At 37.4% G+C, this 27,438-nt stretch overlaps 2 protein-coding genes across 5 annotated transcripts in view; both read left to right on the plus strand.

Annotated features, from left to right (window-relative positions):
• The window catches only part of foxn2a (forkhead box N2a), a 54,964-nt gene that overhangs the window by 17,303 nt on the left and 10,223 nt on the right, over window positions 1-27,438 (plus strand). The window contains exon 2 of one of the 2 annotated variants that reach the window (XM_065296205.1): window positions 20,850-21,391. In XM_065296205.1, the coding sequence (XP_065152277.1) occupies window positions 20,861-21,391 (531 nt within the window). In that variant the 5' untranslated portion in view covers window positions 20,850-20,860. Of the gene's footprint in view, window positions 1-20,846; window positions 21,392-27,438 lie in introns of both variants that reach the window. The other variant, XM_065296204.1, reaches the window with a different exon arrangement.
• Window positions 115-13,772, plus strand: LOC135786693 (uncharacterized). 3 transcript variants are annotated; one of them, XM_065296201.2, is made up of 17 exons: window positions 115-510; window positions 856-882; window positions 4,633-5,464; window positions 5,695-5,766; window positions 7,328-7,402; window positions 7,495-7,578; window positions 7,694-7,768; window positions 7,861-7,944; window positions 8,058-8,132; window positions 8,225-8,308; window positions 8,424-8,498; window positions 8,591-8,674; window positions 8,790-8,864; window positions 8,957-9,040; window positions 12,867-12,947; window positions 13,093-13,170; window positions 13,403-13,772. In XM_065296201.2, exons 1-17 carry the CDS (start codon window positions 292-294, stop codon window positions 13,636-13,638), a joined length of 2,340 nt encoding a protein of 779 aa, XP_065152273.1. In that variant the 5' UTR covers window positions 115-291; the 3' UTR covers window positions 13,639-13,772. The 3 variants fall into 3 exon arrangements, with proteins under 3 accessions (XP_065152273.1, XP_065152274.1, XP_065152275.1); XM_065296203.2 differs by lacking the exons at window positions 115-510; window positions 856-882 and adding an exon at window positions 1,621-2,030; XM_065296202.2 differs by lacking the exons at window positions 7,328-7,402; window positions 7,495-7,578 and having other exon boundaries at window positions 124-510.

A 27,438-nucleotide genomic window follows, 5' to 3' on the forward strand; every position in this document is an offset into this window, starting at 1 on the left:
CTTTAATAGAAGTTTAGTTTAGTCTTAATTTTCTCATATAATTCCAATTTAAAGAATTGTTTAATCAATGCATCATTTACATACTGGATTATAATCACTAAATTTTTGCATATAATGCTTAATGGTACTGCTTTTGTAAATTTACTTTAATAAAAGTTTTAATGCAGGCCTTTAACAAAATGAATACAGTGTTAAAATATCATATATTCTTATTAATGCTGAAAAAGTCAAGATTCTTCCATGTGAAACACTGTGACTATATTGTTATACAAAGTAAACGCCCATCCCCCAATGCCCCAGACCAGTGCTACACTGCACGTGTTTGCGTCGCCCAACCCCCACTCCCCAGACCAGCGCTACACTGTTTCCCCATCCCCCATTTCACTTCACTGCTCATCAGCGTTTGTTTATAACTCATGGTTGATGGAGCGATTTCAGAGAAGATTGGAGAGACTTAGACAGCATCACAATAAATGCGCAAGCCGTTATGAACAAACTTTTCTTCGTCAGGTAAGTGTTCCTAACATTATTATTTTTCTTCATATTTATTTAAATGCATGTTTTTGTTTTAATTGTCTTAATTGTCCAGAAAGCATAATGCATATCAATTCACAGACTAACATTACACTGTGTCGTTTTTGTAAAACAATGTTTTAACCCTTGTTTAATGTTTTAAAATTGAATCAAAACTTATAGATTGTAACATCAGTACAGCCTGTAGGCCTCACTTTAAGAGTCATGTGATCAAAGATTAAGATAAATTAGGATGCATTCATTTGGTTGTATTTGTGCAGTCTGTACATTTTGATATAAATATGTGTTATGCTGATATACATTTTCAATCTTGGTGTCCAGGAAACAATGGGAGAGCGTTCAACACAGGTATGTGCTTTTTCAAAATCTTTTAAAAACTTGCATTTGTCATTTAATTTAAGGACGAAATGTGTATTTCGTAATGTTACATTACAGCGTTCCGTGGCCGTTCGCGTGTCACGTTTTAAAACACGTGCTAAACGCGGATCAAAGCGCTTCTTTCTTCCAAAGCGCGCTCCCGTGGCGTGTTTCTTAGCAACCACGAGCTGCGCTCGGCGAGGATAACGTAATGCTTGATCGGATTTAAATCGCTCCTCTGTACCTCGCGTCAAATTGCGTTATTTGTTTCGATGAATCTGGTTGTGACTTTAAAGTGTTTGCACAGGGAGCTGTCAGTCACTCAAAAGTACGAGAAGGAGTTGCGGGGGTCGCTCATGTCACTGCTTCCAATGATGACACCATATAGCCTATATATATATATATATATATATATATATATATATATATATATATATATATATATATATATATATATATATATATATATATAATTGTTATTTATATGCATACATATAAATGCATACATATAAATGAAGAGTTTGGTTCCAAAACGCAATAAACGCAATTTTTGAAAAAAAATTAGTTACTGCCAGAACCAGTATTATATCAGGTCAGTATTAAAAAGTAAATTCTTAATTTTACGCAAAATCCAATATCCGCCGTGTTATTCTGTCATCTTTTTTCCCAAACGCAATAAACGCCACTCCTCCTTTTTTACAGAATGCCATAAATCCACTCCACAGATTACAGCGCACCATTCACGCAATGTAAACAAACAATGGCGGCTCGCTGAGTACACGGAGTCCTAGTTTTCCTCATCTACTTTGTACTTCATGATCAACAAACAAACAAAAACAAAATAATACTTTAATAGCATTGATAAACCTGTGATGGAAACGTAAGTCATCAACATCTAATAATTCACGCAAGAGGCACTTTGGGAGACGATCGCTTGTTTGCCCGGACCGACAGCATCAAGTTTCTGTCATGATAACACATTGACCCCAGGGGATCTTATGAAAAACTTTACATTATTTTAAACAAAGTCAACGAAAATCGAGCAGGACCAAAACATTTTACAGCTGATCGCTGTGAAAAACGTTAAGCGAAGACGTCAAGTATAACCGCAGCAATGACAGTGTTCTTAATATCACAAAGTAAGTGTTTTGATTAATGACATTAATGTTTATTTTTTAAATCAGTGTGTACAACTAGTCAACTAAATGAATATAACATGGCGAAGATGAATGCACATTTATATAGGCGATTGATTCAATAGATTTATAGCATTTTGAATAAAAACTTGTCATGGATTTATTGCATTTTGTGGAAAAAATAATCCGTTTTTATAATAAGTCTTTGAAAATCAAGTTATGGATTTGAATTTTTTATGTTTTTATAACCTAAAGATGCTATGTGAAAGTTTGTAACAGAAAATAGTGGTTTTCATCTTGACACTTTCTTGGTATAGAAAACACGTTTTTACCAAAATTTGTCAAAATGGATTTATTGCGTTTTGGAACCAAACTCTTCAAAAATATAGATAATTTTTATTTATATGCATACATATAAATGCATACATATAAAAACATATATATATTTTCATATAATTTCATGTCCACCTAGCTTTCATTAGTGTCCAGAGTTTAGTGGAAGCACACGGAATGATTGAAAGTGTCACACATTTTCAAACAGTTGCTTTGAACTAAAAACAAACACCTCTGGGTTGAAAGTTCAAAATATCAAACGCTTTTGGTGGTCAGACTTGACGTATTTATTGTTGTATTTAGTAAAAACATACAACAACCATGCGGCGAGGGGTGGATATTGGATGAGATGCATTGTAAAAGTCCCGTGTGGCGGAAACAGATTTTATGCCTCAATTTTGACACACGTGCCCGCAATGTCAGCATTGCTATTTATAGAGACTGTGGTTCAGTCTAATTGTGTTTTTAGGTATGTTCCACATATTAAACATCAAGTATCTGGACACTTCCATTGGCTCTATGCTATAGCACAGGGTTTTTTTAACAGTGGCGGCTGATGACTTCTCTTCTGAGGTGCGTAATTCATAATGTGTTCGCAGTGTCGTGTGTTGCTCGTCATGTCAAAATATTTGTTTGTGTGAACCATGTGCATCATGCCTCTTTTTAAAATACGTGCCTGGTGCACACGCATCGAATGATAAAAGAGACGCTCATGTTCACAAAATACTCGTACGACACCAACTTAACCCTAACTTTGATTACACATAAGATTAAGCGAGTATCTGGCAAATGTGAGCGTCTCTCTTATCATAAACCCCTTTGAAGCATCTGCAGCAGGCTCATATTCTGACATGACGTGATGCACAGTTTACATGACGTGCCGAACACATATTTTTAAAATGATGAACCACACACATAACAGGTTACATACATGTTGTGACGAGCTTTATATAATTTGGCCTCGAAAAATAAGTCACCAGCCACCACTGGTTTTCAGACTTTTTTGCAGCTGAACACCTTTGACCTAAATTATTTACTTGAGAATTTCCCTGTGATTTTCCAGTAAATATTTTAATATCTCATTTGCACGTTTTAAAAACATTAATTTTTCTTCCGTATTTAAGTTTATTCAGCCCTTTTTTACACAGACATTACAGAAAATGCATCCTGGTTTTGTCTGGAATAGTTTGATCTTCATTCACACTGTCAATGACTTCTCGGAATCTGTGCTTGCATTCACACAGATACAGCAAAGATCCCGTAAAGACACATGACGTTTTTAAAGGAACACGCCCACATTTTGGGAATTTAGCTTATTCACCGTATCCCCCAGAGTTAAATAAGTCCATACATATTTTTTTCATCTCCGTGCATGCTGTAACTCTGTCTGACGCATGCCCCTGCTAGCTAAGTTTAGCACAAAGACTGGAATTGAATGGCTCCAGCTAGCATACTGCTCCAAATAAGTGACAAAATAACGCCAACATTTTCCTATTTATGTGTTGTGACTATACAAATCACACAGGTATATGTGTGATGTGAAATAACAAGGTCATATAAGCCATCTTTTAACAGTATACATACTGGGAACTATATTCTCAGAAGGTGAAGCACTGCTTCTTGGGCGAAGTGATGTCTGTCGCATGAATTCTCGGTTTTATGATGTACTGTAGTATTGCATAATGGTTACATGACATTCAAATTATACAAATCTTAGTAAGTTTTTCGTAACACTTTACAATAAGGTTGTATTAGTAAACATTAGTAAATGCAGTAACTAACATCAACAAACAATGAACAATATAGTTTTTCAAGATGTATTAAGTCTTGTTAATGTTAATTATTCATGTTAGTTCATGGTGCATTAATTAATGTTAAAAGTTATAACGCTTGATTTTATAAATGCATTAACAAATGCTGAAATTAACATGAACAAAGATTAATATATGCTGTAGAAATATTGTTCATTGTTAGTTCATGCTATCTAATGCATTAACTAATTGTTAAGAAATATATTCTTATTATAAAGTGTTGCCAGTTTTTTTCCTCTTTTTTTAAACGTACTTTAAATTCATTTTACGATTAAATTGTAAGCATTTGCTATTAACTCATGAACCCTGCGATTTCAATTTGACATTCTGATCATAAGGATTATACCATTAAAAGTTCTTTATGTATTAATGTGAAATATTTTAAATGATTTAATAGATATAACTAGGAGCCAACTCTCTGCTTTTTTTCTGATAATAATAATAATACTTTTAATTTGTAGCTGGATGCTATTTCTGAGGAGAAAAACTGGAGAAACAGTGGTTCTGTCACAGCTCACCAAACCATACAGGAAAAAAGATGGAATAAAGATGATGACATCCCCCTCACAAAAAATGTGATTGCTTTAAGAGACCATCTCAGGATGGTAGAAGATGAAGCAAGAAAGGAATTGACAGAACAAATGGATTTAGATGCATACAAAACATTAAACGAGTCCGTTCTAGCACAGGTCATTATCTTCAACAAGCGGCGTGAAGGGGAAGCATCACGCCTTACTCTTGACGTTTACATGAAAGCAAGCACAAGTGCCATAAACGAGGACATTTATAAAACCTTGTCACCATTGGAAAAGCAGCTCAGCAAGTTATTAACTCGCATAGAAATCAGAGGAAAACGAGGAAAGAAAGTTCCAGTTTTCTTGACAAAGAGAATGAAGGCATCAATTGATTTGTTGGTTCAAAAGCGAGTGGAAGCTGGTGTACCTGCTGAAAATCCCTATCTCTTTGCAAGACCCGGTGTGATGACAAACATACGCGGATGTGACTGTCTGCGGAAATATGCAAAAAAAAGCAAAGCAGAAAACCCTGAACTCTTGAGGTCAACTAAATTAAGAAAACAAGTTGCCACACTCTGCCAACTCTTGGACCTTAGTGAACAAGAACTGGAGCAAGTTGCAAGGTTCATGGGACATGATATCAGAGTTCACGGTGACTTTTATAGGCAAACGGACAAAACATTTCAAATTGCCAAAATAAGTAAGCTTCTGTTTGCAATGGAGCAAGGCACTCAGACTTTAAGGGGGAAGAACCTTAATACACTTGCACTGGCCTGTGGTACGTTTGCAGTTTTATCTCCAATGCATTTTTATTGTGTAGCCACACATCTTTTAACTGCCTGTGGTTTACCCACTAGGGTAATTTTTAAGAGCTAATCATTGACTTTATTGGACAACTGATAGCAGATTTATCATTTACTGTATACTACCAATGTAATTATTTTAATTTAGAAGTAGTCCATGTAAAAGTATATTTCTATAAAATTTTAATGTTGTTATCTGTTTCAGGTGAAGGTCCCACACTGAATTCTGTGGGTGTCTCACCGAGAACAAAGAGAAAGAGAGTAAAGCTGGCTGAGGGTAAGTTTTTAAATTTCAAATTTTTTGGCACTAACACTAGGGGACCATACGTGCCATTTTCCCGGGAAGTGTCTTGGCCAGGATTTCGGGTGCATCTTCTGGAAGTATAATTTGTCGACCGCATACGTCATCGAGAACACATCCTGGGAAAATGGCACATATGGTCACCCTAACTAAGACCGTGTCCTAACTACATGCGAAGCGATATGATTCCAGCGACAGGCAGTTTGTCTGTCCATACTGAATAGGACTAAAGGGCTCGTTATAGTCGTGCGTAGGTCCTATGGCATAGCCGCGACGGCGTAGGTTCCGCGTCGGTTTTCATTTATACTTTTGCATCGTCATGCAAACACACGCACAGACCGCTGGTAGGCAGTAACCATGCGTGTCACCACAGCAGCAGCGCAAACGTCAAAGAAGGAGAAGCTTAGCAAGTTAACCCACAAACGAAGAAGAAACAGCAACTTGTTGTGTATAATTTGAGAATTCCAGCAATGATGGAAGTAAATAAACAGCGACTTTTGATGCAGTTTGAGTTAAATCACTCCTTAACTTGGCTCATCTTATTTTCACCATCACAAACGGAAATACCTATGACGCAGTTTTTTTACCTGACAAGAGGGGTTCTGGTGGACCAATCACAGCGCTTGTGGTCCGCGTAGATCTGACGCGCTGTTAAAATTTTTGTGAGGTGCGTGTCAGGCTACGCAGAGCTACACTCGTAGAATCTACGCACGACCATAAATCGGGCCTAAACAGGGGCGTGCCACATCATAACAGTTTGCTCTGTTTGTGCGCTGCCCTATCACACTGCAGCTGAAGAGCATGCACACATACACAGACACATTCCTACGCTTCTTGGTGCTTTCCCCTGTGCAACTTTAGGGATTTGTTATTTATTTCTGCTTTTGAATCAAACCTCTACAAACATGAAAGAGGAGAGACATAATATTCATAATGCGCATAGCTTTCATCAAATAAGATCTCTGAGCTGTCAGCCATGACATGTCAGACCGTTTCTAAAATAGAGTAATTGTGGTGTCACGTTGTGGTTGGTTAGGACAAAACTCTGATTATCATGGAAAACATACCTTTTATCGGATGTCGCCGTGGTGCATGTAGTTAGGACATGGTGTTAGAAGCACCTGAAACGTAATTATCTCAGTAAAGAGTTTATATGCAAAGGACTTTTTGTTTTTTAGATGGAGGTTCTGATCTCTCCTCACCTGAAAAGACACGTCAATCATGCCGTGAAGCTGATGGTTCAGATGTAGATGGTAAGTAATGTTTGAATCTTGAAGACATGTACCACGAGAGTTAACAATACCTAATGTTTTTACTAATAGCTTCTCATGCGTTTCTGCTACAGATGATTGTTCAGGAGCAAACCTGAAGAAAAAACCCACACCAAATAAGACGACGACAGACCAAGAGTGAGAAAACAAAGTGTAAGTTGTTTTTTATGACATGATTCAAATCTGTTTTGTGTCAAGCTCAGTTAATAAAAAACCTGATCCTGTTATAATGTATGAAGCTCACAGTTACACTTTTTGTTTTTTAGATGGAGGTTCTGATCTCTCCTCCGCTGAAAAGACACGTCAATCATGCCGTGAAGCTGATGGTTCAGATGTAGATGGTAAGTAATGTTTGAATCTTGAAGACATGTACCACGAGAGTTAACAATACCTAATGTTTTTACTAATAGCTTCTCATGCGTTTCTGCTACAGATGATTGTTCAGGAGCAAACCTGAAGAAAAACCCCACACCAAATAAGAAAAGACGACGACAGACCAAGAGTGAGGAAACAAAGTGTAAGTTTTTTTTTATGACATGATTCAAATCTCTGTTTTGTGTCAAGCTCAGTTAATAAAAAACCTGATCCTGTTATAACGTATGAAGCTCACAGTTACACTTTTTGTTTTTTAGATGGAGGTTCTGATCTCTCCTCCCCTGAAAAGAGACTTAAATCATGCCGTGAAGCTGATGGTTCAGATGTAGATGGTAAGTAATGTTTGAATCTTGAAGACATGTACCACGAGAGTTAACAATACCTAATGTTTTTACTAATAGCTTCTCATGCGTTTCTGCTACAGATGATTGTTCAGGAGCAAACCTGAAGAAAAACCCCACACCAAATAAGAAAAGACGACGACAGACCAAGAGTGAGGAAGCAAAGGGTAAGTTTTTTTTTATGACATGATTCAAATCTGTTTTGTGTCAAGCTCAGTTAATAAAAAACCTGATCCTGTTATAATGTATGAAGCTCACAGTTACACTTTTTGTTTTTTAGATGGAGGTTCTGATCTCTCCTCCCCTGAAAAGAGACTTAAATCATGCCGTGAAGCTGATGGTTCAGATGTAGATGGTAAGTAATGTTTGAATCTTGAAGACATGTACCACGAGAGTTAACAATACCTAATGTTTTTACTAATAGCTTCTCATGCGTTTCTGCTACAGATGATTGTTCAGGAGCAAACCTGAAGAAAAACCCCACACCAAATAAGAAAAGACGACGACAGACCAAGAGTGAGGAAACAAAGTGTAAGTTTTTTTTTATGACATGATTCAAATCTCTGTTTTGTGTCAAGCTCAGTTAATAAAAAACCTGATCCTGTTATAACGTATGAAGCTCACAGTTACACTTTTTGTTTTTTAGATGGAGGTTCTGATCTCTCCTCCCCTGAAAAGAGACTTAAATCATGCCGTGAAGCTGATGGTTCAGATGTAGATGGTAAGTAATGTTTGAATCTTGAAGACATGTACCACGAGAGTTAACAATACCTAATGTTTTTACTAATAGCTTCTCATGCGTTTCTGCTACAGATGATTGTTCAGGAGCAAACCTGAAGAAAAACCCCACACCAAATAAGAAAAGACGACGACAGACCAAGAGTGAGGAAACAAAGTGTAAGTTTTTTTTTATGACATGATTCAAATCTCTGTTTTGTGTCAAGCTCAGTTAATAAAAAACCTGATCCTGTTATAACGTATGAAGCTCACAGTTACACTTTTTGTTTTTTAGATGGAGGTTCTGATCTCTCCTCCCCTGAAAAGAGACTTAAATCATGCCGTGAAGCTGATGGTTCAGATGTAGATGGTAAGTAATGTTTGAATCTTGAAGACATGTACCACGAGAGTTAACAATACCTAATGTTTTTACTAATAGCTTCTCATGCGTTTCTGCTACAGATGATTGTTCAGGAGCAAACCTGAAGAAAAAACCCACACCAAATAAGAACAGACGGCGACAGACCAAGAGTGGGGAAGCAAAGGGTAAGTTGATTATTTTTTAAGTAAACACAATACAACAGACATTTTAAATCTGTAACAAACTGCTCAGAGACACGAAGGGTTGAGCATCCAAAATGCAGTTTAATATCAGGGCAATCCACAAACATAAGTCCAAGTAAACAGGCAGAAGGTCATACACGGGTAAACAATCCAATAATCAGGGCAACAAGGCAGACAGGGGTATAACACATTGAGATATGTGACCAGCAGAAAAGCGTTATGTTATGGAGTGACCTTTCTCTTTACTAAAAAGCATAAATGAATGAAGCCAAAGATCTTTATAATGAACTGGTCTCCAGTGTGACCGCAGCTTAAATCTTTGTATTTCTGCTTTGCATAAGTTCTTCAAATACAGTTGCAAGAATAATACATTTTAGTTGTTGTGGATCAATTGATGTTAGCAGGTAAATTTATGTGTCACATTGAGCGTGCTTTCCTTTCCAGAACGTGAAAAAAATATATAAATCACATAATAAATAGTATTTATATACAATATAAAAAGAGTATCCCACATTAAAAGAACATTAGGGTTTAGGGATGTTTGATTGAAAGTTTGTTAATTTTTTTTCATGGTAAATTATTTGTTTAGAATAATCGATAGATTAGTCGTTATAAAAATAGTCGTTAGTGGCATCCCTAGATCATGTAGATGGTTTCAGCAGTAACAACATAAACAAACGGCTTTTGTGGAACACATGTAACTTCTGGTAAACCCTGCTAAGAATAAATAACAACAAAGTCCTTTTTAAAGTAGTTTATTTATATAACAAGCAAATTAAACAACACGTAGATTACCTAGGAAACCAAAACATTTGTTATTTTCGACAAGGTAATTGTTCAATGGTTCAATTTAGCAACTAATCAGACCATTAAACAAACAGAGACTGAAAGTAAAAGACATTCACAAAACGTGCTCTTATAAACATGTCAAACATGTCTAATAAACTACAAAATTAACAATTACCGTGAACTTCATTGCACTGGCTTTGCTGAGACAGGATGCATATCTTCTGACCTTCAAAAACAATTTACATCACAATAACATAAACATACTTGTTACCGTACCAAGGTACGTTTGAGCCCAAAGTACAGTTCGTTTTGCTAGTGTGATTGCTTCGAATTGTACCAGAGTGTGGTACGCTTAAGCGTAAGGTGGTGCACTTTGCAGAGGTTGTCTCGGGTAGGGTTTACTTTGATTCGGGGGTGAGGCACTCGCTTCTGAATGCCAAGCTTCGTGTCATGGTAAGGGGCTGTTTACATCTGGTATTAAGATGCGTTTTGGTGGACGAGAGAGACACATCAAGTTCACACCTGGTATTTTAATTGATCTCTTCTGTCCACATTCGACCGCTTCTGTCCTGATTGCTTTGAGGGGATGGTCTGTGGAGACTGTGGGCGAGTCCCTCTGCTTTCGTTTAAACGCGAGTAGGAGAAATGACAGGTTTAAATTGATGTGAACTAATATTATGTTAGAGTCTGCCGCTTATATTATTAGTAAACATGCTGCACAGTGTTTTGTACATGTAGAGCTTTCTCTGATATTTCAGAAAAATTTATGAAATAAGCTCACACAACTTTCACATGCTCGGAAATTAAAACAAATGAAAGAGGCGGACAGCAGCCACTTCATTTTTATCAATGAAAGCCTTAAGATAGCGCTGTATATTGTGTGTTCGCTCTAGAAGTCAGATCCTATGTAAAAACATTGTGCTCAATACATTACACATTAGATCAATAGGCGGAGAGTCAAAAGTCTTTTGTGGCTGCTCAAGCACATTTAACCACATGAGCATCTACACCACAAAGCAATCAGGTCGAATGTGTTTTCAACAACTTAATGTGGTCAAAAGTTGACGAGGTTAAAAAGTTTTAGACCTCATTTACACTTGTCTATAGCGTTGTTCACTTGTGATCTGAACTGGCAAAATGCATCTTAATACCAGGGGTAAACAGCCTCAATAACAATTGGACATGTGCAGCACAAATGCATACAGTTCCGCGTCATCGCATCCTAAATGACCCCAGGTAACAGAGGTGTGTTTGACATCATGCACGCTGCACGGACCGATAGTGAGTGATTGGAGAGCAGACTGCTCACACACATAATTATATACACATTTATTATACACAGTTATTTACCATCTATGTATTAAACTCGCATATTTTTTTACTCCGACTGCAGGCACAACGTCCACTTCTTTAGTGTCAACACTGTGGTACATGATTTCTGTAAACACAAATGTAGATAAACTTTATATTTAAAAAAATAAGGTTAAGGTACACACAGAAAAAGACTTTATTGCAGAGGCATCTGGAATCCATGAAGTGAAGTAAAATGTTTTTAAAGGGATAGTTCGGCCAAAAACGATATTAAACCCATGATTTACTCACCCCCAAGCTGTCCGAGTTGCATATGTCCATCGTTTTTCAGACAAACACATTTTCGGATATTTTAGAAAATATTTTATATCTTTCTGTTGATTAAATGTAATGTTACGGGGTCCAGCAATAGTCCACGACCTTCAAGTCCAAAAAAGTGCGTCCATCCTTCACAAATTAAATCCAAACGGCTCCAGGATGATAAACAAAGGTCTTCTGAGGGTAATCCGTGCGGTGTTGTTGTAGAAATATCCATATTTAAAATGGTATTAACGTTATAAACTACCTTCCGGTAGCGCCGCCATCTTAGAGTGATGCGCATTCAGGATGAGAGCTTACGCAGCATACAGCGGTTTCTCTGCTGCTGCTCTGTCCCCCCGCCCTCCGAATTTGTCATACGTCACTAAGAAAAGTGCGTACACTACGCTAATACTCTCTCCTGAGTCTAAGATGGCGGCGCTACCGGAAGGTAGTTTATAACGTTAATACCATTTTAAATATGGATATTTCTACAACAACACCGCACGGATTACCCACAGAAGACCTTTGTTTATCATCCTGGAGCCGTTTGGATTTAATTTGTGAAGGATGGACGCACTTTTTTTGGACTTGAAGGTCGTGGACTATTGCTGGACCCCGTAACATTACATTTAATGAACAGAAAGATCTAAAATATTTTCTAAAATATCCGAAAATGTGTTTGTCTGAAAACGATGGACATATGCAACTCGGACAGCTTGGGGGTGAGTAAATCATGGGTTTAATATCGTTTTTGGCCGAACTATCCCTTTAAATGCCACAATCTTGTACCTGATCTAAAGAGATACTTTAAACAACAAGCATGTCTTGAAAGGCAGGTTTTCATGAGTTAAATATACAAAACAATATATAAAATTTGTTAGCTGTTAACCCACACATACTGATTTGTGGTTTTGATCAAAGATCATCTCATCTTGGCCCTTTTTTCGCAGACTGAGAATTTATCTACACACATTCACAGTTATTTATTTTAAATGGCAACTATAACAATTCGAACACTTCTAGTATAAAGACAAAAATCAATTACATAAAACAATTATGAAATGGGATGAAATTGAACTTTACCTTGCTGTAAAAACGTTTCAAAAGAAACCGACGGTCGTGTGGGTAGCTGTTTGATTTCGCATCATACAGGTCCTCTGGTGGGTGGGTGCTTAGTTATTGGTAAGTCCTTTTCCATAGGTGGATTTTACACTGTTGATGTAAACCGACTCTTACAATTTCCATGTAGATTGCAAAAAATGTTATAATTCCAGCAGAGACCGTACAGTATTCAACCACCCTTAAACTATATACTGTCTAAACGTTTGTGGCTCAACAAATCTTGTAATGCATGACCGTACAAAACTCCTGTTACAGGCACAGGTTTATGTGTGACTTTGTTTTTTAGATGGAGGTGCTGATCTCTCCTTCCTTGAAAAGCGACTTAAGTCATGCCGTGAAGATGGTAGTTCGGAATCAGATGTAGATGGTTAGTAATGTTTTAATCTTGTTTGTAGTAGTGTGATAGTGTTTCATGAAGGCTTGATGTCACATTTTACTGTTTACACTTTAGTACACAGGGTTAACAATACCTAATGTATTTACTAAGAGCTTCTCATGCGTTTCTGCTACAGATGATTGTTCAGGAGCAAACCTGCTGAAAAAACCCACACCAAATAAAAACATAGGACGACAGACCAAAAGTGCCAAAGGTATGGCCTGTGAGCAAGCAGTTGCAGTTTAAAAAAAAACTTTATTTAATTGATACTTTTAGTTGTTCATGTAACTTAGCAACACTAAAGATTGTGGGTTTGATTACCAGGGAATGCAAATAATGTATATGTTAAATGCAGTGCAAGTTACTTTGGATAAAAGCTTTTGCCAAAAGTATAAATGTAAATGGTTTATGATTTAATGTTACAAAATCTACATTGCCATTTGTAGTGTCGGCCAAGGTAAATGTGAAGAGACCATGGAGTGAGGCAGAGAGGAGTGCAGTACACAAACACTTGGCCAAGTTTATAGCCGAGCGCAGAGTTCCTGGAAAACTGCCATGCATGAAGTGCATAGAGGAAGAAGAAGCCCTAAATGAACGATCTTGGAAGGATGTGAAGAATTTTGTGTACAACACAATTGTAACTCTAAATCGGAGATCTGCTTCAAGAAAACTAAAATTTTAAAGGCAAAATGTGGTGTTCATCTCAATCTCTCTTTTTCTGTTTCTCACTTTTCCTTTTTTTTTGGTTTTAACATTTTGTTGTAACGTTTACTGTTTTCTGAAATTGTTAAAATAAATGTTCATCTGGTTACTGCAGATGGTACCTCTCTTCCAGCTTTTTGGGAATTGCGGGATGGTGGGTATATATATTGCTAAATTTGGTTCCTTTAGTATAATTAATAATTGCACAGGAAACTCTTTGCATTTTAGTACTGTAGTCAGATTATAATAACAACAATATTTAGTTTTTTAAAAACCCCAGTTTGTGGCTTGCATGATGAAACATTAAATGGCAAAGATGGTTGAAAGCTAAATCAATGTAGTTCAAACAATACATTGACAAATTAACTCAATAGCGCCCCCATGAAAATGTCCTCGCTCTGCTGGTAAAAAACTTTTTCTTTCCCTTTGTTTTATTAAGAATCTGAGGTGATAACTAGGCTCATGGGCACCCCTAGTGTTAGAATATAACATTTGTTTATCTCAAATTAAAGCAGAAATGGTGGTCCTCATACTGCAGGTTAATTTACCCGGTCCTCATTTTGGTAGTTGTACAGGAATGTGTGTGTGTGTGTGTGTGTGTGTGTAAACAAAAACTTTTATTCTGTAAATGATTAGTCACAATTTATTCCAAAATGAAATTATAAAGTGAAAATAAATATTTTTTTTAATAAATTCTAAATAAAACATTTATTACTTACAAAGATAATGTTTTATTTGTTTAATCTAAATGTCATCTGACCATTGGACAACACAATATATTAGAAAACTGAGAACAGACAAATACGTTAAATGTACCAATAAAATAAAATTACCAGATGAAGGGTAAAATTAACAATAACTATGTAAAATAATATAAACTTGATAAATAACTTGAAAATAATTGCTATTATAGTAACTTAAAATATCAGGGGGTACTTTAAGTAAAAAAATGTTCAGCTGAGAAAAAACATTACATTAAATTATTCACACTTTCTCATTATTTTACTTTGGGTCTCTGGGTTTTGGTGTTTGCTGTTTTTTAAGGACTGAGATGGAGGTGTGGCGGTATCTCATCCTGCTAGCCTCAGCGCTTTAACAGCATATTGATTTCTCTCCATCAGACTTTCTAGTGATCAACCAGCCTAAACACTAAATCATCTAATGGGTGGTTGTTGAAGGATAAGGCAGTCCTATCATTTTAAGATCATCAACATTTAAGGTTATCACATTATTTTGCTATATCTTTAAAAGCAGTCAGAGGTTGCATTTGTGTGACTTCTCAACCTGTGTGCTATTAAAATAAAGTCATGAATGACATAAGAGTGAGTAAATAGAGATGGATGTTCATTTTTGGCTGATCTTTTACTTTAAGGATAAACAAGATTGAAAGGGAAACTGTCCCTGGCACCTGTCTCTCTCTCGCTCTCTCTCTCTTTCTCTCTGTCTTGCTCTCGCTTGCTCGCTCGCTTGCTCTCTCTCGCTCTCTCTGAATGAATGAATGAATGAAAGGCTGAGCGTTCTTTTAACTTGCAGATGAGCTGGTGTTGTCTCTCTGTGATTAGGCCCTGGTGTCTTTTTGGCCATTCCTCATTAGTGCTCTCTTTCTCCCTTACAAGTGTGCCATTACCGGCTGGCCCTTTGATGTCGTTTGATAAGAGCAGTGATAATTATGATAATGATAATCGTCTATGAGTTAATCACATAAAAACCACTTCCCTTTCTTGCTCGACAGCAATGCTTGTAGTGCAGAGGACATCTCAGACCATAGAGGAAGGCCAGATGACTCGCTCGCTCTTTCACATCAGCACCTGGGAATTATTAGGGCTACGCTGTTCACTTCAGGTCACAGTTTGTGTTGCTAATAGGGGTAAATGAACTACCCAGAGGCTATAGAGCAGAACGAGTTAAAGTTAATGGGTTAACAGGAACAGTCTTGTGTGTATGATAATGACCTCTGAGTTAAAAGTACCTACCCAATTACAACACCATAAAGCCGGGAGGCATTACGAGCGAACACGTGTAATAAACCGCTTGTGTGACTGTCTAAAGGTTGAAAGACCTCACACTGTTATTGTGGAGCTGTAAAAAGTGCAGGACTCAACATGAAAGATTTTTTCTACTGGCCTAGCCAAAATTATCACTGGCCTTAATAAAAACAATTAAAATAATGCTTAGTACCTATGTAGTTTAAATAAATTAGGTTATAACACTAAAAATGACTGCTGGATATTGTTAAAGACAGGTAATGTGTCTTATTTCTGAACTGTTTACATTTGCTTAAGACAAAACTGACAAAGTAATGGTGGCACTTTGAGGTAATTTTAACAAAAAATTCAAAAAAAACATGAACTATTTGCGCATATACGCACGTTGGTTTAAGGTGCGGCTTTCTCTAGCGATCTTAATGCGGCACTTAGTAAAATTCACCATAGTTTAATTATAGTTATACTACGGGTCCATTAAATGATTTAAACTGATTGGCTGATGAACGTTCTGAGGTGTGCAATTATTTTCTGGGAAAGCACCGCGAACATAGTTCTTGACCGCATTACAGTTCCATATCACTTCACATCGTTAACAGTAATAACGGACTAACAAAAACAACATGACAGACGATTTTCCGAGGCAATAACAGCGCTGTTTGGAGATGCACAGAGGTAGCCTCGTTCACACAATCGCTCGCCCTCACTCTCTCTCTCTCGCTCGCTTTCTCTCTTTTTCTTTCTTTCTTTCTTTCTTTCTTTCTCTCTCTGTGTCTCTGTCGCTATCACTCTCTTTATAATAACTTCATTAATTACTGCATTATAATGCTATCCACGGCTCAAGCCTCCATTGCCAGCTTTAAAATGACATTTTGGAACAAGCAAAAGAGCTACTGGATGAGACATGGAAGAAGTAGTCCTACTCACAATAGACCTTTCTCACAGTAACCGGAAATACGTAATCGTCGTGTAAGCGGAGTTCCTGTCAAGCGTCAACACACTAGAAAAACATAAACCCGGGCAAGTTTAAAATGGATCAAAAAGTCTACACAACTTAGTTAACGGATTTGCCAAATATTACATTTGCTGATGTGACACGACTAATGGAGGAAAACTTTTTCCATGAAGAATTTGACCATAAATTTCTTGGTAAGTAGAGAGCGAGTTTAACTGTTACTGAACTGTTAACTAAAACGACACATTATAAGTCTCGCCGAATAGCCTGAATCCACCTCTGTCTAACTTCACCATCAACAGGGAATTGATGGAACAGATACGGCTTTTTACATTGCCTTGACTGCGGAGGAAGTAAATTTCCGCGACGATTGCGTATTTCCGGTCATAAATACGGAAGTTGTGAGACAGGTCTATAGCAGTTTAAGTACAAAAACCGGACGAATCCCTTTAAATATATCATGTGATCAATGTCTTGAGGCGGTAACTGTAGTATAAGTGGAATAATTGACTCCGGCCCATTGAATTATTGAAAAATAATGCACACCCGAGGTGTAACGGCCACTCCGCTTCGTTGCATTATTCAATGGCCCATCGTCAATTGTTCCTTACTCATACCACAGGTCTGTTGGATGTAGGGATGCTAAACAATTAATCGCGATTAATCGTTAGCAGAATAAAAGTTTTTATTTACATCACATGTGTGTGTAAACTGTGTATAATAAATATGTATATATATAAATATGAACACATTCATGTATAATTTTAAGGGAAAAAAAGTATATATTAAGTATTTATATTTATATATATATATATATAATATAAATTATACATAAATATACAAATGTATATACACATGTAAACATTTCTAAAACATATAAAACATTATTTATACAAATTTATTATACACAGTTCACACACATATATGATGTAAACAAAAACTTTTATTCTGCTAACGATTAATCGCGATGAATTGTTTAGCATCCCTAGTTGGATGCTTTATTCTGATTGGCTGAGAAATGTTCCATGGGTGTTCATTATTTTTCTGTAAACCACACACCTAGCCTTTCAAATGTCTTAAAAAGGGGCACCAGAGCAATGTTTGTGGAAACCGTGGTATAAGTGGAATAATTGACTCCGGTCCTTTGAATTATTTGAAAATAATGCACACCGGCGGTGTAATAAACAATACAATGAGGGTAACTTACCAGATAATTTTGTAAATGTAGTTGAAAATAAAGACAATTAGAGATTGAGGAGTGTAAGCTCGGCCCTCTGTAGCACCTCTTTAAGTTAAACACGTTTTTTTCTCTGGGTTTTGAGCTTTGGGTAGGAAGCTTTACATTAATGCAAAAGGCAGTTTTGTTTTTCTGAGATTTATGATTCATCATTTACTGCTTATTACTTATTTAATAATTTTACTGTTTCCATGGTGCTCCTGTCAACCTTTTATCTGCATGTTCATTCTCTAATATTTTACTCTCTGTTTCTGTAAATTCTTATCTCACGTAATTGTATTTTTCTTTTAGCATGCATTTTCTCTAATTGATCCTTATGCTAGGGAAGTTTTTGAAAATATACATGCATAGATACAGGTCATTGAAAGTGCTTGAATCTATTTTATACAATATTTTTTCTGGAAAAAAATCCATATTATTCCCTGTGTAGTGTAGGATAATCATACAAATTCTAGACTTTTAAGTACACGTGCTAAACTGTTCACTTTAAATGCTTATATTTTCTGTATGCGAATGTTGATTCATACCAAAATGCTTTTTTGCATAGTTGTGTTTGACACATGAAAACGTCTTGGGTTACATATGTAACTGTTGTTCCCTGAGAAGGGAACAAGGCGCTGAGTCTCCCTTGCCATACTTCCTCCGTCCCTGTAACGCCGCCTTTGACAATATTTTAAAAAGCGATATTCCTGTCTATAGCCTCACCATTGGTTGAATTTGATATACACATTCAGACACACTTTACCCCTGGAGGCGTCCCCAAAGTGTCACCGCAGTGACGCAGCGTGAGTTCCCTCGAAAGGGAACTGTAACAATGTATCTTAAAAGGTACACAATGCTCTCACTTGAAATGTGTCCCCACATTTAGTCCTGGAATTTGAGGGGTCCTTGAATGAAAGGTCCTTGAATTTGAAGTTAACTAAGGTGTGGGAACCCTGTATCATGCACAATATACTTACTGCGAACTGCAATAATACTCATAGACTACCAGACTTAGAATATGAAACATGAGGTCATTAGTCTTTATTTGATTTGTTTTGATTTGTTCCTAAATGTGTTCTATTATGTCTGCTTTGACCGCTGACAGGCTCGTACCGACCATGATTGACCTAGTTCAATGTTATAACAGTAGACGCTCTCCCATCTGGGGTGTCTGATGTCGAGTGATACAGGAGAGACGGATGCTGACTGATGGCTTAACTGGATGGACTTTCCCTCCTCTTATTCAATCCACTGTCTAATCCTCCTCCCTAATTGAACTGACAGCATGGTTGTCATGGTGACATCGGGGTACGGATTTGAGCGTGGGGTGAATAGACAGTAGGGATTTGCCAATTCGCTCGACGCCAGTGACCTGCTTTTTGCCTTAATACCACAGCTGGGACGCGTCTGCCATTTTTACAAAAAATATTTGTGCTCATTGACTTAATCGTGTTAACTTAACAGTTGGAACACAAATAGGAACTGTTGTAATAATTATTGAACAGTTCAGCAAAACAAAAGTCTGTATGATTGTTTTGAAGTTTAATAATGCACATTATATAACATGCTTTATACAGTCCTCCCATCATTAAAATGCAGATCATCATCCTGTATAGGCAAAGGTGTTTTTTTTTTTAGATATTTGTAGCTATTTCTCTTTCCAAGCAGCCCATTTGCTCTTCAGGTTCTCCCGGCCGGTTGGTACTGTGGCTGATGGCTAACTGGAAGCTGAGTGCGATTGGTAAGAGATGGGCGAGGATGAGAAGGAGACCAGGTCGTCTGAGACGCTCTCAAGAGACATCAACAGCTCTCAGATACAAAAGTGTCTCCTTCTGCTAAACGTTCGTGAGAAATACAGCACATGAGTGCGAGAAGAGGGCCGTTCCTCTCTGAGTTTTTTTAGGAAAGGGAGATTATTGAAGGGGAGGATGAAGAACTGACAGCAGAGAGGAAATCGCTTGAGTAGTTAATCTGAAAGCTTGTTCTCCAGAATGGTCGATAAGGAAAGATTGCAGGGCAGTTGTCTGTAGTGCTGAATTATGTAGTTAGATCATTTAACAGTTTCTCCATTTTATATTTTAGGAGATTTTTGGCGGGAACAACGAGCATAACCCTGCCTCTAACACAGTCGTGAGCATCTATTCAGGTTGTAGTGGTATTTGAAAGTGAAAAGAGATGGCTGCTTTCCCACAAATGGCCGTAGTTTCAGGGCTGACAACATACACGGCCTCAACTTTTGAAAGCAGAAGATCCTGCCTGTTTTTTCGAGATATAACTTATTTACTTGGCATTGTTTATCATTCAGATTTGACTGGGTGGACTTTAACTTGATGTTTGTTAATAGGGCTGCCACAATGATTAAATAATCGTCCCATGTGATTGTTTGACCTCATTGCGATGATTTCGGATCACCGCAATGATTGCACCTCTCTCTAAAAACACAAGTGGGAGCTGCAGCGCCTGTATAAATGAGAAAGTATCAGATGGCTCTCCTTAACTGACAGTGTAACGCGATACATTGCAAAGCCATTCATCAAAACATAAAACATAAATTTTCAAAAGATTTAATTTTTAATAATCACAACAATGTTTGAAAATTATTTAATGAACAAACAAAAAATTATGAGAATTTAATGTAAATTCAATAAAACAGACAATTAATCGTCATAGCCGTCAAAGCCCTAAACAGGCAATTAATCGTCACAATTTACTAGACAATTAACCGACAGCCTTATTTGTTAATGGATTTTAATCCTTTTACATTTAGGCGAACCCATGATCTTTTTAGCTGCTAACACAATGGTTTACTAAACCTCGTTCACACATCACTTTAGTCCTAGAAAATTTCTGTAAAATTGGCCTATAGCTTTTATTAGAATTGAATAGTATTGCCGAACAAAAATATCACGATACTCGCATGCATCAATATTTTCTTACACCCATAATAAAGAAGCACTTTTATTCACAATCATACATATTGTTTATAATAAAAGAGTTATAAAATGACTTGTTTTGTTATGTTTCTTTTTTAGCAGTTTCTGGTTTAATGGGTCCAATCTTTGGGATGTCACCGGATAAGAAAGCCGAATCCCCAGGCCTGCTGGAAGAGCAGGCCGGCCTGCGCGGAGTTTGCGGGACGCTGCCCGAAGCCGAATGTGCCGCCAGCCCACTGGCCACCAGTCTGGACTGCACCTCCAGCTCAGGAGATGAAGAACTCACCAACCTCAACTGGCTTCACGAAAACCTCCTACAGAACTTCACGCTAGGAGGACCTGAGGCGCAGTCAAGCCAAGGTCCACTTTTCGACATCGAGGGTAACAATGAAAACCACGGAATTTCCTCAGCAGGCTCAAACGGAGACTCTGTAAAGTCCAAACCGCCGTTTTCCTTTTCCCTGCTCATATACATGGCCATCGAACAGTCACCCAGCAAATCTCTCCCAGTGAAAGACATCTACGGCTGGATCCTGGAGCACTTTCCGTATTTTTCCAGCGCCCCCACCGGCTGGAAGAACTCTGTGCGGCACAACCTGTCCCTCAACAAGTGCTTCCGCAAGGTGGAAAAGAGTCTTGGGAAGGTGAGTGTCCTTTAGGCAAATTCCAATGTTGCTGTCTTTCTTGGTTGTGTCCTGGAGCAAATTAGTATTTTCTTTGAGTATTTCATGAGGTTACAGGTTTTGTTAACCCAGACATTTAATTCGGTCAACATTATCAGCCCATCATCACCCTCAGGTTGTCATAAACACATATGATATTTTTTCTTCTGTGCAACTTTTAGCAGCATGTCTTTTTAAGCAGGGATCAGTACCAAGACAAAAAAGTATCATAAAAGCCACACCGAAGCCATACGTTTTTACAAATGTTCAGTTCAGACTGAAGTCGCATTGCAATACATCAGATATCTGATTTAGGACCACATATGAAAGTGTCCTTGGTCTAATTTGAAAAAATCTGGTTTGTGTTCAGACTGTCGTAAGAAAATCAGATATGGGTCACATTTGTGCAAAAAGTCAGATTTGGGCCACTTTCATTGGCCCAAACTAGAGATCTTCACTGGTCCACTTGGATCCAAAAACCCGAGGTCCGGCCCTAGTCCGAAGCGGGGTTCAGGTCTAAAAGTTTCACATACGTCTCGGACACGGGCCAGGTATAATATCAGAGGTCTCGGGTAATTTAAAATTAATGTGTTTTTGCCGAAAGGACCCGAGAGACCCAAACTGTCTTGGGTGTGTCCATCAAATTCTTGCAACATCGTGCGGCTGGTGGTCGGTTCATTTTCGATGAGACAGACCTGTCAATCAATTTTAAATGTATATTTTAGTGCTTATCTTGGTATTGTCATCAGATAACAAAAAATGGAGCAGCGGGCCAAATTGGTCACCGGGTTTGCACACACACGTCGGTGCCGTTTACATTCGGGTCCAGTCGGGTAAAAAAAAATTGCCACTGGTTCGGGTCGGACTCTGGTCTAATCTTCTCAGGTCTGTTTCAAGTTGGGTCTTTCTTTAAAAAAAGAAACTATTTATGCACCTCGGGTTCGGGTAATAAGTGATTTGGGTCATTTTGGGGTACATCTCTTTGGACACGAGAAGACCTCTACCCAAACTTTTATGTGGTTCTAAATCGACAACATCTGATGTATTGCAATGCAACTTCAGTCTGAGCGGCCATGTCGCAATTCATTCGACTTTTACATCATTGGGATGTGACAGAGGCCACAATTTTGCTCTGAAGGAGGCAGGAATATGATGTCACGTTGTCTTATGAGCATGCGGGTCACTTCAGGGCCGTATACGGTTCACACGTGAGACTGATGACAGTCGCTTTTAAATGATAATGTGAACAACAGCACAAAAAAACTTCAGCAAAAAGCATAAAGACCTGCAGTCTGAACTAAGCCATAGTGTTTCTCAGCATTGGATATCTTAGCTATGGTGTTGACTTTGTCAGGGTGAGTGTATGTGTCATGGTGGGGTTTTGGCAAGGCCCTTATCCACTCCTGTGTGATAAGAGGTGACAAACCTGGTCAAGGTCACTCCATTTCCCTGTGAGGAGTAGAATACACAACAATAGACAGTTGTCTCCGCTCCAAAAGGTTCAGGCAGATGCAGGCCAGTCTGTCATAGTGCTTTACACTTTTAAATAATTTTATTTGGATGTTGTTGCATTAGATAGTAAAGCATCAAAGCAAGTGGCATCGAAGACGAATGAAAAACGGCACTGAGGTGAGGGATGGCTTTATATAGAGACCTCTTTGTGCCGATTGGTTGGATTACATGACCATGCTCCTCCAGAACTTAGTTAAATAAACGTAATAAAAAATTAAGGATGCAACGTGTTGCAATGTTTTAAGATATCAGAATGAATCGAATCGTTGACATAATAGTCTATGGACACATTACAGTAACGTTTAAAGGGACATTCCACTTTGTTTTGAAAATATGCTCATTTTCCAGCTCTACTAGGGTTAAACATTTGATTTTACCGTTTTAAATCCATTCAGCTGATCTCCAGGTCTGGGGCTACCACTTTTAGCATAGCTTAGCATAATCCATTGAATCTGATTAGATCATTAGCATCGCGCCTAAAAAAATAACCAAAGAGTTTCGATATTTTTCCTATTTAAAACTTGACTCTTCTGTAGTTACATCATGTACTAAGACGGATGAAAAATTAAAAGTTGTGATTTTCTAGGCAGATATGGCTAGGAACTATACTCTCATTCTGGCGTAATAATCAAAGACTTTGCTGCCGTAACATGGCTGCAGGAGGCGCAATGATATTACGCAGATGCCAACAAATTGTGCCCTTAGTATCTTTCAATAGCAGGGGACTGTTTTCGGACACTACGTAATATTATTGCGCCGCCTGCAGCCATGTTACGGCAGCAAAGTCTTTGATTATTACGCCAGAATGAGAGTATAGTTCCTAGCCATATCTGCCTAGAAAATCACAACTTTTAATTTTTCGTCGGTCTTAGTACACGATGTAACTACAGAAGAGTCAAGTTTTAAATATGAAAAATATAAAAACTCTTTGGTTAGTTTTTTAGCGCGATGCTAATGGTCTAATCAGATTCAATGGATTATGCTAAGCTATGATAAAAGTGTAGCGCCTGACCCGGAGATCAGCTGAATGGATTCCAAAACGGTAAGGAATCAAACGTTTAACTCTAGGGGAGCTGGGAAATGAGCATATTTTAAAAAAAAGTGGAGTGACCCTTTAACAGCAACACCGTTGGTGCAAATAAATAACTATTGTTTTATAGTTTTAAGTTGGGATGCATCGGCCTATAATCATATCGGCAGATAAAAGCTACCCACCATTAGACATCAGCTAGCGATCAAAAGGGGCAGAAAAACACATCTGAACTCATACTGTGTGATTGGGTGACAATGACAACAGAATTGCAGTTTGTACCTCGAAAATACTGTGATACGGTTGCGATTCGATTCAGGGGTATATCGATCTGTTTATCTGTATTTACACAGTTTTCCAGAAATGTCTTTTTGCTGCTACAACCACTTCAATCTGACACACAGAGTTAATAAAAATTTATTTTCAAGTAAATGCGCACTTTGGTGGAAATGTGTAGACGAACGTTACGTGAACATGTGGATATCGATACTTTACGAGCAATGATCCATATCAACGTCTCAATAATGGTATTTTTAGGATGGACAGTAGGTCTCACATTAGGACCCACAGCTGTAATGTTATAATATTATTGTGAGAGGTCAGCAGATTGAGACGTTCAGTAAGATCTCCTCCATCAGACACACATGCAGAGTCAAACTGAGCTGGTGTCAGATGACACTGCCTGGTTTCAGTTGCCATGACAACATTTCCTCCTTCCTGTTTATGAGCAGACTGGTAATCTGAGTCAAGGTTACATCGCTTTTTCTCTCTCTCTACATGTCTGTCTGCCTGTCTACCTACCAACCTTTTATCTACCATTAGCCTTGCTTCCATTGTTGCATTATGTATTTGACAAACATGTTTTCCCCCCAAATTTCTCATTGCTATAAGATCTGTTCATTCTGATCACTAGCCTTTTTATAGTCCAGTCTTTTCCGTTGAAAGAGGTTAAAAGTGACCCGGATTGATTCTGGGTTCAATCCACTCATCCATTGAGTCCAACAGTAATGAAGTGATACAGTAATAATTATGACTCGTGAAACACATCCTGTCATAAACACACAAACGCTGTCTTTTGTGCTGTGACAAGCAAATTTTTATGATGAGGTTTATTGACTTCTTTCAACCACACTTGTAAACTCCCAACAGGGTCTGTATTGCCAATCACATGCTTCGATGATCACGTTAGGAAGCTCGAACCTCCCACTGGACTGCAGTCGCTCGGTTCTGTTTCTATTTTTCGAGTGAAATGGGTCACTGGATTAAAATGATTGATCTTCCTCACCTGTCATTTGATCAAACAGGAAAATGACCAGAGGTCATTTCTTTACAATGAAAACATCCCATTCATAAAACAGATGAGCAGACTACATCTGCAAACAGCCGTATAGACCAGGGGTTTTCAAACTTTATAATGCCAAGGACCTCCAAATATAAGGAGGGACCACCTGCCTAAAATATTTATAATGGATAAATAATTGGCAACGCTTAGCGTAATGTTAGATGTAAAAACATGAAGACAGATTTTCAATTCAAATGTATTTGTACTGCAGCAACTTTGACAATAAATCTTGTTTCCTAGCAGCTTATTAGTACTTATAATCCCTAAAAAGTGAGATAAAGGGGACTGTAATAAGAAAAAGATGCAAATAAAACATAAATGATTCTGAAATGTATGTAGTAAGAAATGAGAGATAAACACCTAATAAATAAATGTTAAAAGTTTTCTTTGGGTTTTTTCTGAAATTTTCCCCAAACCCCAGTTTGAAAACCCCTGGTATAGACAAAACAGATTGTGTTTAGACTTTATATTTTGTGTCAATGACAAAATCGGTTTGGCAAGATGAGAAATTAAAAAAAATCTGTTTACTTGTTTTAAAAGCATGCATTCGGTTTATTTCCATGCACATAGTGCATTTATGTTGATTTTATACAATAAAAAATGACATTTGCACCATTTTTATGAAAGTTAAGACTGAATGGACCTGAAAATGTCAAATGGTGTAACCGCTTATTGCGCCAAAGAATGAGAAATATTAAATATTTAATCTACCTTGATATCAGAGGTGGAAGTAACGAATTACAACTACTCACGTTACTGTAATTAAGTAGTTTTTTCGTGTACTTGTACTTTTATGAGTACATTTTTAAGTCTGTAATTTCCCTTGTACTTAAGTACAAATTAAGGTAAGTAATGTACTTCGCTACTTTGAAAATCACATTCGTTACTAAGTACTTGTAGAATTTGAATCAAATTAATATTCAAATCTTTGACAGCATTTGGATATCCAATAGAAATAATTGATCGTGGGCGGGCCAATAAAAACCCTTGTATTTGAACCGGAAAAAAGCCCGGTCTCTCAATCGATCCTCGTGCGTCCTTCACTGTGACGTTGTATTTAGTGTTTTAATGTCAAAGAACTTTGGCGTTATGGACGCTGAATTAATTAAAAATTCAGAAGAAATACCGGATGATGAGTGCCCATGGCCGCACCTGGGAGTTGTTGAAACAGAGGAAGGAAAGGAGACAGCGTGTAAATGTAATGCAAACTTTGTTTGCCATCTGCAGTGATTTCGGCTTACAATACTTCAGCCTCTAATCTCAAAAAGCACATTATGGTAAGAAGACTTATAACCATATTTATTTGATCGTTTTCGTTTTTAATGTTGGGTAGACCTCACGATAATTTGCCTGAAAACATCACTTGAAACATGTAGGTATGTGACAAAATGACGTAATTACGCACGAGCGCTTTGTTCCCACGGCTGTGTTCCCAGCAGGTATTCAGCGCCAGACGCGTTGTTGACTTAGGAAATCTGTCATATCTTTGCTTTGTGAATACCTCTAAAGCCCATATACTAGTGACATAAATTACTTCATCACGTTGATTCTCACGTTCGAATTTCCAAGGTTGCTGTCGTAAGAAGAAAGTTATAAGCGAAGCAAAATTTCTCTCGTGTTTGGCATTGAAATCCTCTATGAAGGCGAGTATTTTTTGTTTCAAACCAAATACTTTTGATAGAATATACATTTAACTTGAATAAGGTGAAGTTTGGGATTTATTGTAACATTCGCATGTGCTTTTTTAAGATCCGCAAGTGACGTTGTTGTCAAAAGCAGAATCGCCCATTCAATCATATTGGCTTCCAAAACTTCTCCGTTTTCATCAATCCGTGCATTATTTTTTAAAGTAATCATACAGAACGAAGGATTAGAATCTCTAGATTACATTATTGGCATAATTTTGTCAAACATATAAATAATGCATGCAACATGCATGCATTTATTGAATTATTATTAATGATAAATAACATAATCATCAATTAATGTATTAATAATATCTGACCATTTAAATTGCTCGCCAGCATTATTAGTCAATTAAGAAATATTAAAGAAACAATGAAATGTTTCTTTAATATATAAAAATACAACTTTTATTTGAGAGGGCTTTGATTTCATATGGAAAGATATGCGTGGATTGATGCT

Source organism: Paramisgurnus dabryanus, chromosome 20 (genome assembly GCF_030506205.2).
Source record: "Paramisgurnus dabryanus chromosome 20, PD_genome_1.1, whole genome shotgun sequence".
In the NCBI taxonomy this organism is placed as follows: Eukaryota; Metazoa; Chordata; class Actinopteri; order Cypriniformes; family Cobitidae; genus Paramisgurnus; species Paramisgurnus dabryanus.